The sequence below is a fragment of the Siphateles boraxobius genome, unplaced genomic scaffold (assembly GCF_051911475.1).
Source record: "Siphateles boraxobius isolate OS27281-9 unplaced genomic scaffold, OSU_SipBor_1 24, whole genome shotgun sequence".
Classification (NCBI taxonomy): Eukaryota; Metazoa; Chordata; class Actinopteri; order Cypriniformes; family Leuciscidae; genus Siphateles; species Siphateles boraxobius.
The window spans coordinates 1,706,037-1,719,287 of record NW_027508855.1 but is presented as its reverse complement, the minus strand read 5'-3'; the positions used below and the strand labels follow the sequence as shown (position 1 = coordinate 1,719,287).

Below are 13,251 nucleotides of genomic sequence, written 5' to 3'. Positions count from 1 at the left end.
AGTAAAGTTTTAAAAGATATAAAAGAATTAGGGAGAACCAATGAATTCTGAACAATTTACTGCCATTTTGTGAATATTAAGTAATCAATAAAAAAAGTAACTGTATTGTGATTAGGAGTATTTTAAAATGTAATATAATCTAATTACAAGTATTTAATTTTTGTAATCTGATTATGTAATCAAGATTACGTATAATCAACACTACTCGGCACAGATTCCCAATAATTAAGTCTAATTGTGTGAAACTTGCCATCAATTCAAATTTCAGAGGCATTTATTTAAATATATATTATTTTTAAATTTAATATAAATATAACTACTAGAAATTAGCCTATTTTATTAAAATGTTATTTAAAATTAATAGGTTTCATTTTATTAGGTTATTATTAACAGGCTTATTTTTATATTTTAACTTTTTTAAACTCTTGTAACACACCATAACTAAATAGTAAAGTTCAATATTATACCATACAATAACTTTGTTTACATAAGATATATTTGCTTATTTACAGGGGTGTCTGTCAGCAATTTAAGTGACAACTTCCTGATTCTCCATGTCACATGTGATGACACAAAGCAAAAAGTAGGTGAACAAATATCTTTGTGAGGGAGTAATTGCTTTAAATGACTGTCATGTGGTAAATTGAAACAAAAACAAACATTTTGTTTACATTGTTAAATATTCTATTTTTAGGGGGACCTGGTCTTGCAGTGCAGCTATCTTTTCGAGGCATTGACAAAAATCTGTGTAGTGACAAAAAACCAAAGCCTTATCAAAGTTGTACAAGGAAGGTGAAATACTTTTACCTGAAATTTGCCTTTGGATACTCGGTCCTGCTCTCAGAGATTGATTGTTTGTTGTATTGGTAACACTTTACAATAAGGTTTCATTTGTTTGCATTAGTTAATTCATTAACTAACATGAACTAATGAGAAATACATTTGTTTTGTTACAGTATTTAATAATCTTTGTAAATGTTAAAAAAGACAGCTGTTCATTGTTTGTTCGTGTTATTTCACAGTGCATAACTAATGGTAACAATAAAAAACTTTTTATTTTAATAATGTATTAGTAAATGTTGAAATTAACATTAAAAAAGATCAAATGCTGTAGAAGTGCAGTTCATTATTAGTTCAAGTTAACAAATGTAAACTAATGAAACCTTATTGTAAAGTGTTAGCATTGTATTTAAATGCATGCATTATACATATACTGAATCATTGTCGTTTTGTAGTGTGAGGTTTGACATCCAGCCTGGCAAAGAGGGCTTTGTGGATTTTAAGAGCAGCAGTGAATGCATGGTCTACAGAGCCAAGAATGGACACTTGATGGTGGTGGGTCCACGTAATGCAATGCATACAACATAATGAATACACTGGAAACATAAAAAATATTACAAGTGTAATCTTTATATCTTTGTAATCGGTGCTCAATATATACCACTATATTGTGTAATATTATTAAAAAAGATGTAGAATTTAGTTACATCTATTTATTTGAACATTTTGAAGGCATTTACATTTTTCTTTTGCAGGAATCTGCACGGACAAAATCTCGGTGACACGTTTCACCTCTCAAAACTTCTCTTCAATGGCCCAAATTACTAAATTTCAGTCAAGTTTAAACACTACAATTTGCCCTTAAAAGAACCTACACCCTAACAGTTTCCCTAATCAAACACACCTGATTCAGCTTCACCTTCAGCACACCTTATCAGTTCAATAGTATAAACTCCTAGTATAAACAATACCTGAAATGAGTTTATCAGATAATGGAGAGCAATGGGGCTACTCCAGGACCAGGTTTGGGTAACCCTAAAATGTGAATTTATTTTTCAAGGGACAAATATCATTGTAATTTATTCACCAAATAAGAGGAAAGGGAAACAAGTCAGACTGGTGCAATAGGTAATTGGATTTTTATTTTTTATTTGTTTTATTTGAATAATATCAGGTTCAATTCTGTATTTTAGTTGTATACTTTACATTGTCTTTGTGTATTTATAAGCCCATGTTTTGTTATAAACATCCAGCAGTTAATGAAAATTGCTAAGTTTTTTATCAAATTAATTGAGTTTGTTTTGGTTTTTGCTAATTGTGGATCTTTCTGGTTGACAGAATATAGAAAATTAGTTGATTCAAAGCACAAACCTTTTTTCCTCAAATGATGTAAATGTGTTAATTTTGTTAAATCATAAAAGTTAACTCTTCAGTAAAAAAAAGAAAAGAAAAAAAAGTGCATTAGTTACTCTGCCCAAGAAAAGTTTATAACTGTTTCAATTGTGTTAGTTTGTGTTCTTTATCCCATACTGCCAACACCTGACTGCATAGGGCATGCCATCTTCTGCGTTGCACTGACAAACATACTGTATATCTGAAACTGGCTTCATATGCCCAGAACACCAGAGCAAAACAATACATGCATGTAGGCATACACAACATATGTATAGTTGAATATAAAAATGCCACTTGTTGAGAGACACAAAACACACATGTAATATCTGTATATAGATCTGATAATCAATTCCACAATAAGCAAATGTTGTCCTTTATATAATACTTTATCTAGCCTATAGTGCATCCAAATTTCTGTAGCAGTTGCGTTGTTAAAATACAGAAAATATTAGCATTTATATATAACTTAATGTAATCAAGATGCTCGACTCATTTGAATGATTATGTAGTGTTATGTTTTGTTTTTTATAAAAATTGTGTTGTCTGTTTTTTCCCGCAAGTTCAGTTCAGCCATGTATAAACATTATGACTGCAGTGGTAATAAAGTGGTTATAAATTGGGTTGTAGCCTACTTTGTGGACATTCAACATGAGACCCTGATGTTTCCTATATAAGCATAAAAATAGAAAAAACTAATGTATGATGATTTATAAATCATATTGAGAATTTCTTGAGGAAGCTTATGAGATACTGACCTAATATGAAACTTTTTGTTGCCACCTCGTGGTGAATTAATGGATAATATTTTGATTAAGATTTGGATATCGATGCCTCAAACTATTTAATCATGAATTTTTTTTTAACCTTTTGACAAACAACATCCTCTGTCTATTGCTCAATATGTTTTTCCAACTCTATTACGAGAAACGTGATCCATCGAAACGAATACGTGTAAGTGGCGCCGTGGAGCACCTTTATTCTGATATTTATGTTATTATCCCCTGGTACCCTTTTCTTTTTTATATAGTTTCTTTTTTTCTTTTTTGTATTGTATGTATAATGTCTAATTCTTGTATTTGTACAAAATGTACGTTGCTTGAATAAAAAAAAAAGTGGACCGTATCGAAGTACTGATTGGCTGATTCCGCGTCAATCATTACCTCCATCTATGACGTAGAAAGACTTCCTCTTCGCTTCTTCCATCGTATCGACTGTTCTTAAAATGGCGCCGTTGGACCTGGATAAGTATGTTGAAATTGCGAGGCAGTGCAAATATCTTCCAGAGAACGACTTAAAGGTGACTATCATCTGTACTTTTTGCTTTTTCTAAGAATGTTAAACATATTAGTTGTTAGTGTATTTAAAAAAGTCATGTAAATCGTGGTAAAGGCCGGTAAAATATTGTGTCAGTGCAATGCAGTCGTTGCGAATGAATCTAACGTTAATCAGTTAGCCTGTGTTCCGGGATTTACTTTCTACATATAAGAAATAACGGGTTATGTGGCCCAAAAAAGCAGTTAGTCATGTAACCGAATATTTCTTTTGAACACCTAACTTAGGGTGGCTAACTTATGTTGTTGCTATCAAGCGAACTAAATTGAAACGCCCATTTATCTCTTAGTTAAACTTATTTCATGATATTTGCGTCTTTATTAGCAGTTTTCATTCTTGGCTGAACCGTTCTCCACTCCCTTATCTTAAAATAGAATTATTGTACGTACAATTAGGGTTCTGAATTAGTCCTTAATGCAGCAATGCGGTCCATAACAGTATCACCCAAGCCACTAATGTGCCATTTTGAAAAATGCGACATGTAAAAGCTCAGTTTTTACCTCCTTATGAATCAACGTACGTGACCTTGGATGCAGTAATTTGCTGCTTCTGCTGTCATAAGTGATGCCGTCCTTTTTACAAGCTTGTTCAAACCTGCTGTCTTCTATTGTTTTGACAGAGATTGTGTGACTATGTATGTGACCTGCTGCTTGAAGAATCAAATGTACAGCCAGTATCCACTCCAGTCACTGTATGCGGGGACATTCATGGACAGGTGCGAGAAGGACATATTAATGCATCTATGTTGTTAGTTGCAGATCTTGTAATGACGTTCTTTTTTTGGCATGCAATATGCTGCATATTGACATAAACCAGAGGTTCCTGGAGATTACTTGCCTGCAGAGTTCACATCCAATCTTGATAAAACACACCTGTCTGTAATTATCAAGTAATCCTGATGATGTTAATTAGCTGCTTTGATCGTGTTTGTTCAGGGTTGGAGCTGAATTTTGCAGGAAGGTAGATTTCTGTAAACAGGATTGGGCACCACCTGAACTAAACCTTTTCTTTGTCCCTAGTTTTATGACCTATGTGAACTCTTCAGAACTGGGGGCCAAGTACCAGACACAAACTACATTTTCATGGTATTATATCTCTAAAGATGATGTGATGCATATTGTATTGCAGTTCATATTTGGTGACTCATTGGAAACTTCCCTCCCAAAGCATTTATTGGAGAGATAAAGGTATGTTCTCTTTCCTCTAGGGAGACTTTGTTGACCGAGGATATTACAGCTTAGAAACATTCACATATTTGCTAGCACTTAAAGCAAAGTGGCCTGACCGCATCACACTGTTGCGTGGCAATCACGAGAGCAGGCAGATCACACAAGTGTATGGCTTTTATGGTGAGACTACAGAAATCAAATGCATGCCTATCAAAATTAACTTATTGTATTGAGATTTTGTTGTACATTCATTTTAGGTTTTCATTTCCTGTCTTTCTGTCTATAGATGAGTGCCAAACTAAATATGGAAATGCTAATGCCTGGCGATACTGCACTAAAGTATTTGACATGCTGACTGTTGCTGCCGTAAGTGTTGTCAAGATTTTACATATAACTCTTTAACAAAGACTGAAATTGTATAATCCGTGAACCAAGCCAATCAGCTATGAGGCGTGTCACAACAATACTATCTTTGATTTGAAGCAGAAAAAGGTTTTGAAAAAATCGCACAAAGACAAAGGTACGAAGAGAGATTGATGCAATTGCGTCATTCGCAGTGCTTCTTGGGAGTGGGTGGAGGGGGCGGGGCTTACTTATTTGATTATTTAATCATTATTTTGCTTGTTTTATATACGAGAATCTTTTTCTATTTTGCTAGCAAAGGTGGAGTGTTTATTAATAGGCTAGATCAGGTTATTTCCCGGTAGTATAGTGAGGTAAAAAAAGGTCCTAATAATTTTTGTATCTGACTCGTAGTATTTCAACATGTCAGCGGGAAATTTACGGACACACATTATCCTCTCATGCCGTTACAGATGCAGCATTTTGACTGTACTTCTGCATGAGATGAAAACACGTTTTAATAATTTCTTGGCTCAAGAAAGAGTCAGAGTTTGCGATATGTATATGAAAACGGGTTAATGCGTTTACATGACCACATGCATTGTCAGTTTATTCAGCATAATCTGGTTAAGAACGTGCATGTAAACGCACTCTTTCTCTGAAAGTGAAAGTAAAAACGGAATGAGCTTTCCGCTGTCGCTGCATTAACGCCGCATTCTCTCAGAGACGACGATGGATATAACGGTATATAGAGACTATCTTAATTTACTAATTTTAATATTAGCTTAATATTTCTCTTGTGGACCTACATTAATGACAGTGAAAAAATTAAAAGAATATTTCTTGTTAAACAAGTGTTTGAAGTAGGGTTGTGCCGATAGACGATAGTATCGTGTATCGACGATTGTATGAGATTTCGCCGATGGCAGATGCCTTTGAGGATATCAATACGATAATTGGCTCGTTTTACCATGAACGTATTTTATTATTATTAGTAGTATTATTATAAAGCTAGTATATTTATTAAATTAATATTAGGAACTACAATTAATTTGCCTTGCCTAAATTCATAACGACATCACCGCATAGCCTAAAACTTGCAACAACACCGACACACGCTTATGAGGACTCCTCTAAGAAAATGTTTTTAAAACAGAATAAAAAACTAGGCCTACATCCCACATCAAAATTGAATTGCAAGGTGATCCATTCACAAATTGTCAAGAGTGCTTGTTTTAACAGACGCACATACGCATATCTTATACAGATCCAAGATGAAAACGGCATCGTTGTTCATCAATTTTGTTTCCATAGCACATTAACAAAATATTTAATGACACTAATAACACTAAAAACAATACAATTAAATATTTATAATAATATCACTAAAATTATATAGGCCAGTCTTTAGTTCACGAACACAGCACAACTCTGCCATCTATGAAAATCAAAAGCAGCTTTAAACACTTGTTTAATAAGAAATATTCTTCTAATTTTTTCACTGTCATCATATAGGTCCACAAGAGAATTTTAAGCCAGTAAATTAAGATAGTCGCTATACCGTTATATCCAACGTCATCTCTGAGAGAATGCAGCGTTAATGCAGCAACAGCCGAAAGCTCAGTCAGTTTCTACTTTCACTTTCAGAGAATGAGTGCGTTTACAGGCACGTTCTAACACGATTATTCTGAATAAACTGACAATGCATGTGGTCATGTAAACGCATTAACCTGTTTTCCTTTATCGGAGTCAAGTCATAAGTTTAAGTATAAACCGATCGCTTCAGCTAGATTTCTGCCCCTTACTCTGATTTCTCCCGGCATTTTAAACACAAGAACCCGCGTTCTTTGGGCTTATTGAAGTGTGCGTATGTGAAGTGCATCCAGACAGAGAGCAGAGCACTGGTGGGAGGACATATATTGCAACCTCTGACTCTTTCTTGACCTTAGAAATTATTAAAACGTGTTTTCATCCCGTGCAGAAGTACAGTCAAAATGCTGCATCTGTAACGGCATGAGAGGATCACGTGTGTCTGTAAATTTCCCGCTAACATGTTGAAATACTCGAGTCGGATACAAAAATGATTAGGATCTTTTTTTTCACCTACTTTAGTACCGGGAAATAACCTGATAGCCTAGTGATAAACACTCCACTTTTGCTAGCAAAATAAAAAAAATATTCTCGTATAAAATGAAGTAATAAAACAAGCAAATTAATGAGTAAATAATCATGTTAATAATCAAATAAGAAAGCCCCGCCCCCTCACGATAATATTGTGTATCGCCGATCTCACAGGCTGACGATAGGACGATATGAAAATGGAGCATATCGCCCAACACTAGTTTGAAGCGGCTTTTGATTTCCACAGATGGCTGTGTTGAAGAGTTGTGCTGTGTTCGTGAACTAAAGACTGTTATTAGGCCTATATAATTTTAGTGATATTATTATTAATATTTCGTAATTGTATTGTTTTTAGTGTTAATTAGTGTCATTACACGTTTTGTCAATGTGCTATGGAAACAAAATAGTGACGAACAACGATCCCGTTTTCATCTTGGATCTGTATAAGAATGATGCGTCTTTTAAAACAAGCACTCTTGACAATTTGTGAATGGATCACCTTACAATTCAATTTTGATGTGGGATGTAGTTTTTTTGTCTGTTTTAAAAACATTTTCTTAGGAGTCCTCATACGCGCGTGTCTTGTCGCAAGTAGGCTTTATGGTGATGTCGTTATGAATTTAGGCAAGGGAAACTAATTGTAGTTCCTAATATTAATTTAATAACAATACTAGCTTATTATAGTAATAATAATAGTACTTATAATAATTTAATACATCAATGGTAAAACAAGACAATTATCGTATTGATATCGTCAAATGCATCTGCCATCGGCGATATCTCAGACTATCGTCGATACACGATACTATCGTCTATCGGCACAACAGAGCTATTTTGGTGTGTTGCTTTTTTCCTGACTCTGATTGGTGTAATTATCTCTACAGCATTATGGGTAATGTAGTTTTTCACTAGGAATGCTGCTGTTAAACACAATTATTTTAAAAATAAGCTGAAATGATGTGTACTGGCGGCTTCAGCAGAAGCAAATACCATATATTAATAACCTCGTATCTCACAGTAGTTCTGTCTTTAAAGGTTTATAAGTTATTCAAAATCTATTTACCTATGGAGAAATTGAATGGAGTTTTTACTTAAGGATCCCGGTTGTTGCACTTCCTAGTCATTTAAAAATGTGTAAGCTTTAAATAACCCTTAGCTTATTTTACCTACTTTTTTTTTTTTTAAATGAGCATCAAAAACAAGCGCATACGAAAATAAAGTTACTCAAGACAATTTCTTTATCATTACACCTTTCAGTAATACAATCGACTACTTGCATTGAGCTTTGTGACACTTCCGTTTTGAAATAGTACAACTCATTTATTTCCAGTCATGTATATTTTCAATGTGCTGTAGTCCCATAGTTGACTAAACGGCACCTGAAATAAGTGTCCGCAAGATTTGCAAATCTAGACATTTTTCAGAGACAGGAGAAGAGATATTCTTAGGTATTATAAGAATTTTCTAAACCCAACGGAACATGGTTTTAATCCAACCCAGGCCGATCTTAGAAAACAGAGGCTGTTAAACATGCGCGATTATCTCACTACAGGGTGTCAGTGCTCGTCTAATGTTGTAAACACACCACAATATATTCGGGCCGATTTCTCCCCCTCCTACAATTATAATGCTGGGTTTCTTTATACACGCTAAAAGATAATCGGGCTGATTTTGGGCCGATTTGCCCCCTTCCGACAACCCTAGCTATGTCCCGATTATCTTGATGGTTCTACAGATTATCTTATCAGATTTTCCTTTGGTGTGAGGTGTGTTAAGAGTGTCCGAACCTGCTCAGAAGAACGTCAGAGCCGCCCCGATTGCGAATTTTCATGTTGAATATTTGCGATCAAATATTCTGATGTGTGGGGGGAACCCCGAGGACAAACGCGCGCACGCTCTGGAGATTATCACGTGAAACTAAACAATATCCAATCAGAAAGCGAGATGATGGGAGACGGAAGCATAACAAACGCAGTCATGGCGCAGGACAAAGTGAAATTGATGTGGACAGCAGAGATGGAGGATCAGCTTGTTGATTTGGCAACAGCACGAATGTTTGTACGACGTGTTGTGTAAAACATACCATAATAGACTGGACAAGGAGAAGAGTTGGTCAGAAATGGCTTCTGCAATGTTATTACTAGGTAGCTAACCAAATAGCAACAGAGTAAATTTTGTGTGTGTACTGGTTTGACCTGCATTATGAGGACCCATATTTATTCAAATGTAAAAATGGTGAATTTTCTCCGTTGAATATATAGAAAATGTAATTAGCTCAGTATAAAAACCATTCCACATAAGGATAGGTGTACCAGTACACATGGTGTGTGTGTGTGAGAGAGAGACTTCACCCAAACCCTTTTTTTTCGTGAATTTTCTGTGAAAATCATTCCAAACACTATCATCGCAATTTCTTCCTGCATATTGTCCGCCATGCTTATTCTGAAGTCTCGCGAGATTTCCTGTGTTCACAGTCGAGACTCTGGTTGAAAATCTGTTAGTTTGTGGTGTGCTGTCTTTGTCACATCATGGCACACCACACACTATAGGAGCAAAACGGTTAAATCTATGATTTTTTGTCCTCATGTTTGTGGTCTTTTTTACATTTTGAAAATCTTATAAGATGTAAAAAATCTTTTGGTGTGTACCCAGTATAAGTGAAGTCCCGATTATCTTGATGGTTCTACAGATTATCTTATCAGATTTTCATGTGGTTGAATATTTGAATATTGAATATTTAGGATCAGAAATCCCTATGTGTGGGGGGAACCCCGAGGACAAACGCACATGTACTCTGTTGATTGTCAGGTGGAAAGAAACGATACCCAATCAGAAAGTGAGCTGACAGAAGACTGAAGCAGAACAACCACAGTCATGGCACAGCACAGAGTGAAATGGATATGTACATCAGAGATGAAGGATCAGCTTGTCAATTTGTGGCAAAAGCACGAATGTTTGTACAACGTGTTCTGTAAAACATACCATAATAGAGTAGACAATTTCTTCCTGCCTATAGTCCGCCATGTTTATTCTGACGTCTCGCGAGATTTCCCGTGTTCACAGTCGGGACTCTGGTTGATAATCTGTTTGTGTGTGGTGTTGTCTTCATATCACGGCATACCTCACACTATAGGAGCAAAACTGTTAAATCTAGGATTTTTTGTCCTCATGTTTGTGGTCTCTCACATTTTGAAAATCTTATAAGATTTTAAATATCTTTTGGTGTGGCCCCAGCATAAACTATTGACCGCGATGCTGAAGTGTGTGTGAGACCTGATAAATACAAATATTTTAATCACTATTTTGTGTCATTTCTCATCAGCAATCATTTTACTGTATGTTATTTATGCCCAAAATTCTTGAAGTAGTTCACTTTCTTTCTCCTCTATGCTGTGTGTTACTGTTAATATTTAACATCGTTAAATTTTATTTACGGCATGAACTGCTCATTCATTCAAATATTTTAAAAGACTGGAATAAGAGCTCTAGCATACACAAGCAATCCTATATATCAGTCAAATTCATCTAAAGCTGTAAACGGGTATGAAATATGATCAGTAAGAGAAAACACTATTAATGAGAAGACAAGCACTGTATTACGGCATGTTAGTGGGTGAAATGTTTTATTAATTATTCAGAATACACAGTTGGATAAGAAAATATATTTATAGGAACATTTCAGCAGGTTCAAGATGATTCATATTAACAGAGAACATGATTCATTGTTTTTAAATCAATTGTAAAAAAGTTACTGTTAAAAGTATTTCATATACTTTTTTTGTTATACATTTATCAATATTTTTTAAACATTATTTAAATTGCAAAGGGAACTACACATTCTTAATTCTTTGTCACACTTATTTTACAAGTATATTTGTCTGTGTCCTTATGTTTTTATAAATTTGTTTCCCTAAGTTTATACTGACTCACTTCAAACAGTCTCTGAATACATTTGGGAAGTAAAGGATGTGCTTTATACATTATCTGTGCAATTTTGAAATAAACCAGATCACCAAATAAAAAACAAAAATATGTATTTATTTATTTGGCGATCTGGTTTATATATATTAGTTTTAGACAGTTTTACCCATTATGTCTATAATGTATAATTGTGTTGCTAGTACTCAATCAACATAAAATGTTTACGTGAGATATGTTTACTATATATTTAATGCTTCAAAAAAACCTCTTGAATTGAAAATGCTATTTTGCACTTTATAAATGTCTAAAAGACTGTTGAACATGTATTTTCCTTCTGCTGTACTTATTGTGATGTTTTGCTTTCTCCCACAGTTGATAGATGAGCAAATCCTTTGTGTACATGGTGGCCTTTCACCTGACATCAAAACTTTGGACCAGATACGCACAATTGAACGCAATCAGGAAATCCCTCACAAGGGAGCATTTTGTGATCTTGTCTGGTCCGATCCAGAGGACGTAGATACCTGGGCTATCAGCCCAAGGGGTGCTGGCTGGCTGTTTGGTGCTAAGGTTACCAATGAGGTAAGAGCATTCTCTAAATACACTGTCCGTTTACAGTTCTTTTAACACTCATCCCTATGTGTATACAAAACACTAGCCTGAGAATTTTTTTTTGTTGCAATTACAGGTTGAAATATGCAAATTAGTCTTTTAAGAAATTGCTCTTTTGCGTGGCTGTCACTCACTATCTGAGTTATGAAATGGAGATGTAGTTGTTGGCATTTCCATATACTTTACTAGTGCAGTGAAGTTTCACAAAAATATCTAGTAGTAAAGCAAAAACTAGTAACTGTGTTCAGTTTGGTAGCTTCTGGATTTTCTTGAATCTGAATTTTGATGAAATATGCTGTGAGCTAAATATTATTTTGACAGTTAAATTAGCTGTTAACTAAATATAATTTAAATAAATGTATTGGCTGTTTTATAAATGTCTGACATGCTAGTAAAAGAAGAAAAAAATGTTCAGTAAATTTACCTGTTTATGCAGAACCTGAATTGTTTTTCTTTCCATTCAAGTTTGTTCACATCAACAACTTGAAGCTGATTTGCCGTGCACATCAGTTGGTTCATGAGGGCTACAAATTCATGTTTGACGAGAAGCTGGTAACAGTCTGGTCGGCGCCAAACTACTGCTACCGCTGTGGTAACATAGCCTCCATCATGGTCTTCAAAGACGTGAACACACGGGAGCCCAAGTTGTTCCGGGCCGTTCCTGACTCGGAAAGGGTCATACCACCGCGAACGACAACACCCTACTTCCTCTGAGGTTTTCATTGTCGCCTGGGTCCAGACCTGTCCTTTTCATTGCTCTGTCAAGCACTCTTTTATTGTCTTTAATTTCTGTTGCATTTTTTTTTAACAAATATTTTTGTAAAGATTAAAGTGCTCTCCAAAATAACAACAGTAAACTATGGTCAGGATTATGAACCCTGTTGACTGTTGAAGTTGGTCATTATTTGGTCAGTATATTCTTAATGTGAGCGTGTGATAGTAATTAAGTGGACATCCTCATTCTATTCTCAAAGCCACTCTTCTTACAGGGCTTTAAATATAACCTAACAGCCATTGACCATTTAATGACAAAAGTTTATGGTGTAACAACTCGCCTTGTCAGAACAAAATGTTTTGTTTTTTAAGAGGACCGATTGGAAAGTCACTGAAACAACTGTGCTGAACAAGTCTGCTCCTAATTTCTCCAAGACAAAGACTGTTCTTTTTCGTATCTTTCAAGCTAAAAGTAGAAAAGGGTTGAGGCGATGATCAGACAACAGGACAAAGGTTGTGATTATTTTGTACATTAATATAATTGTTTTGATTTAATCATCTTTTTCTCAGATTTGTTGTATTTTATTATTGTAGAAAACAGCAGCCCATTTACCAATTAAATATTGAAATTAAACCCCTTTATTGTTAAGTTACATTTCTGGTGTGGTCTACTAATCAATGGAAGCATGAAAATATCTTGCACACAAGACGAAAAGCACTTCTGTACGACACCGTTAGGCGGCACACGTCCCTCTTAAATCCAATGGGCAGTACCATGTTAGCCCCGCCTCTTGTGTAAGTTGTAGCCTGATTGACAACACAGCCAACCAATGGAATGTAATGACATCACTAACAGACCGATGGG

The 13,251-nt window shown here is 35.0% G+C and overlaps 2 protein-coding genes across 3 annotated transcripts in view; both read left to right on the top strand.

The window, feature by feature from the left end:
- The window catches only part of myo1hb (myosin IHb), a 36,478-nt gene extending 33,683 nt beyond the window's left edge, over nucleotides 1-2,795 (top strand). For both annotated transcript variants that reach the window (XM_077240654.1, XM_077240655.1), the window contains exons 29-32: nucleotides 513-583; nucleotides 695-792; nucleotides 1,236-1,335; nucleotides 1,536-2,795. In XM_077240654.1, the coding sequence (XP_077096769.1) occupies nucleotides 513-583; nucleotides 695-792; nucleotides 1,236-1,335; nucleotides 1,536-1,562 (296 nt within the window). In that variant the 3' untranslated portion in view covers nucleotides 1,563-2,795. The remainder of the gene's footprint in view (nucleotides 1-512; nucleotides 584-694; nucleotides 793-1,235; nucleotides 1,336-1,535) is intronic.
- ppp6c (protein phosphatase 6, catalytic subunit) lies at nucleotides 2,794-13,020 on the top strand. Its single transcript, XM_077240662.1, has 7 exons — nucleotides 2,794-3,472; nucleotides 4,127-4,222; nucleotides 4,527-4,592; nucleotides 4,715-4,856; nucleotides 4,963-5,042; nucleotides 11,433-11,642; nucleotides 12,138-13,020. Exons 1-7 carry the CDS (start codon nucleotides 3,398-3,400, stop codon nucleotides 12,384-12,386), a joined length of 918 nt encoding a protein of 305 aa, XP_077096777.1. The 5' UTR covers nucleotides 2,794-3,397; the 3' UTR covers nucleotides 12,387-13,020.
- The last annotated feature ends 231 nt before the right edge of the window (nucleotides 13,021-13,251 follow it).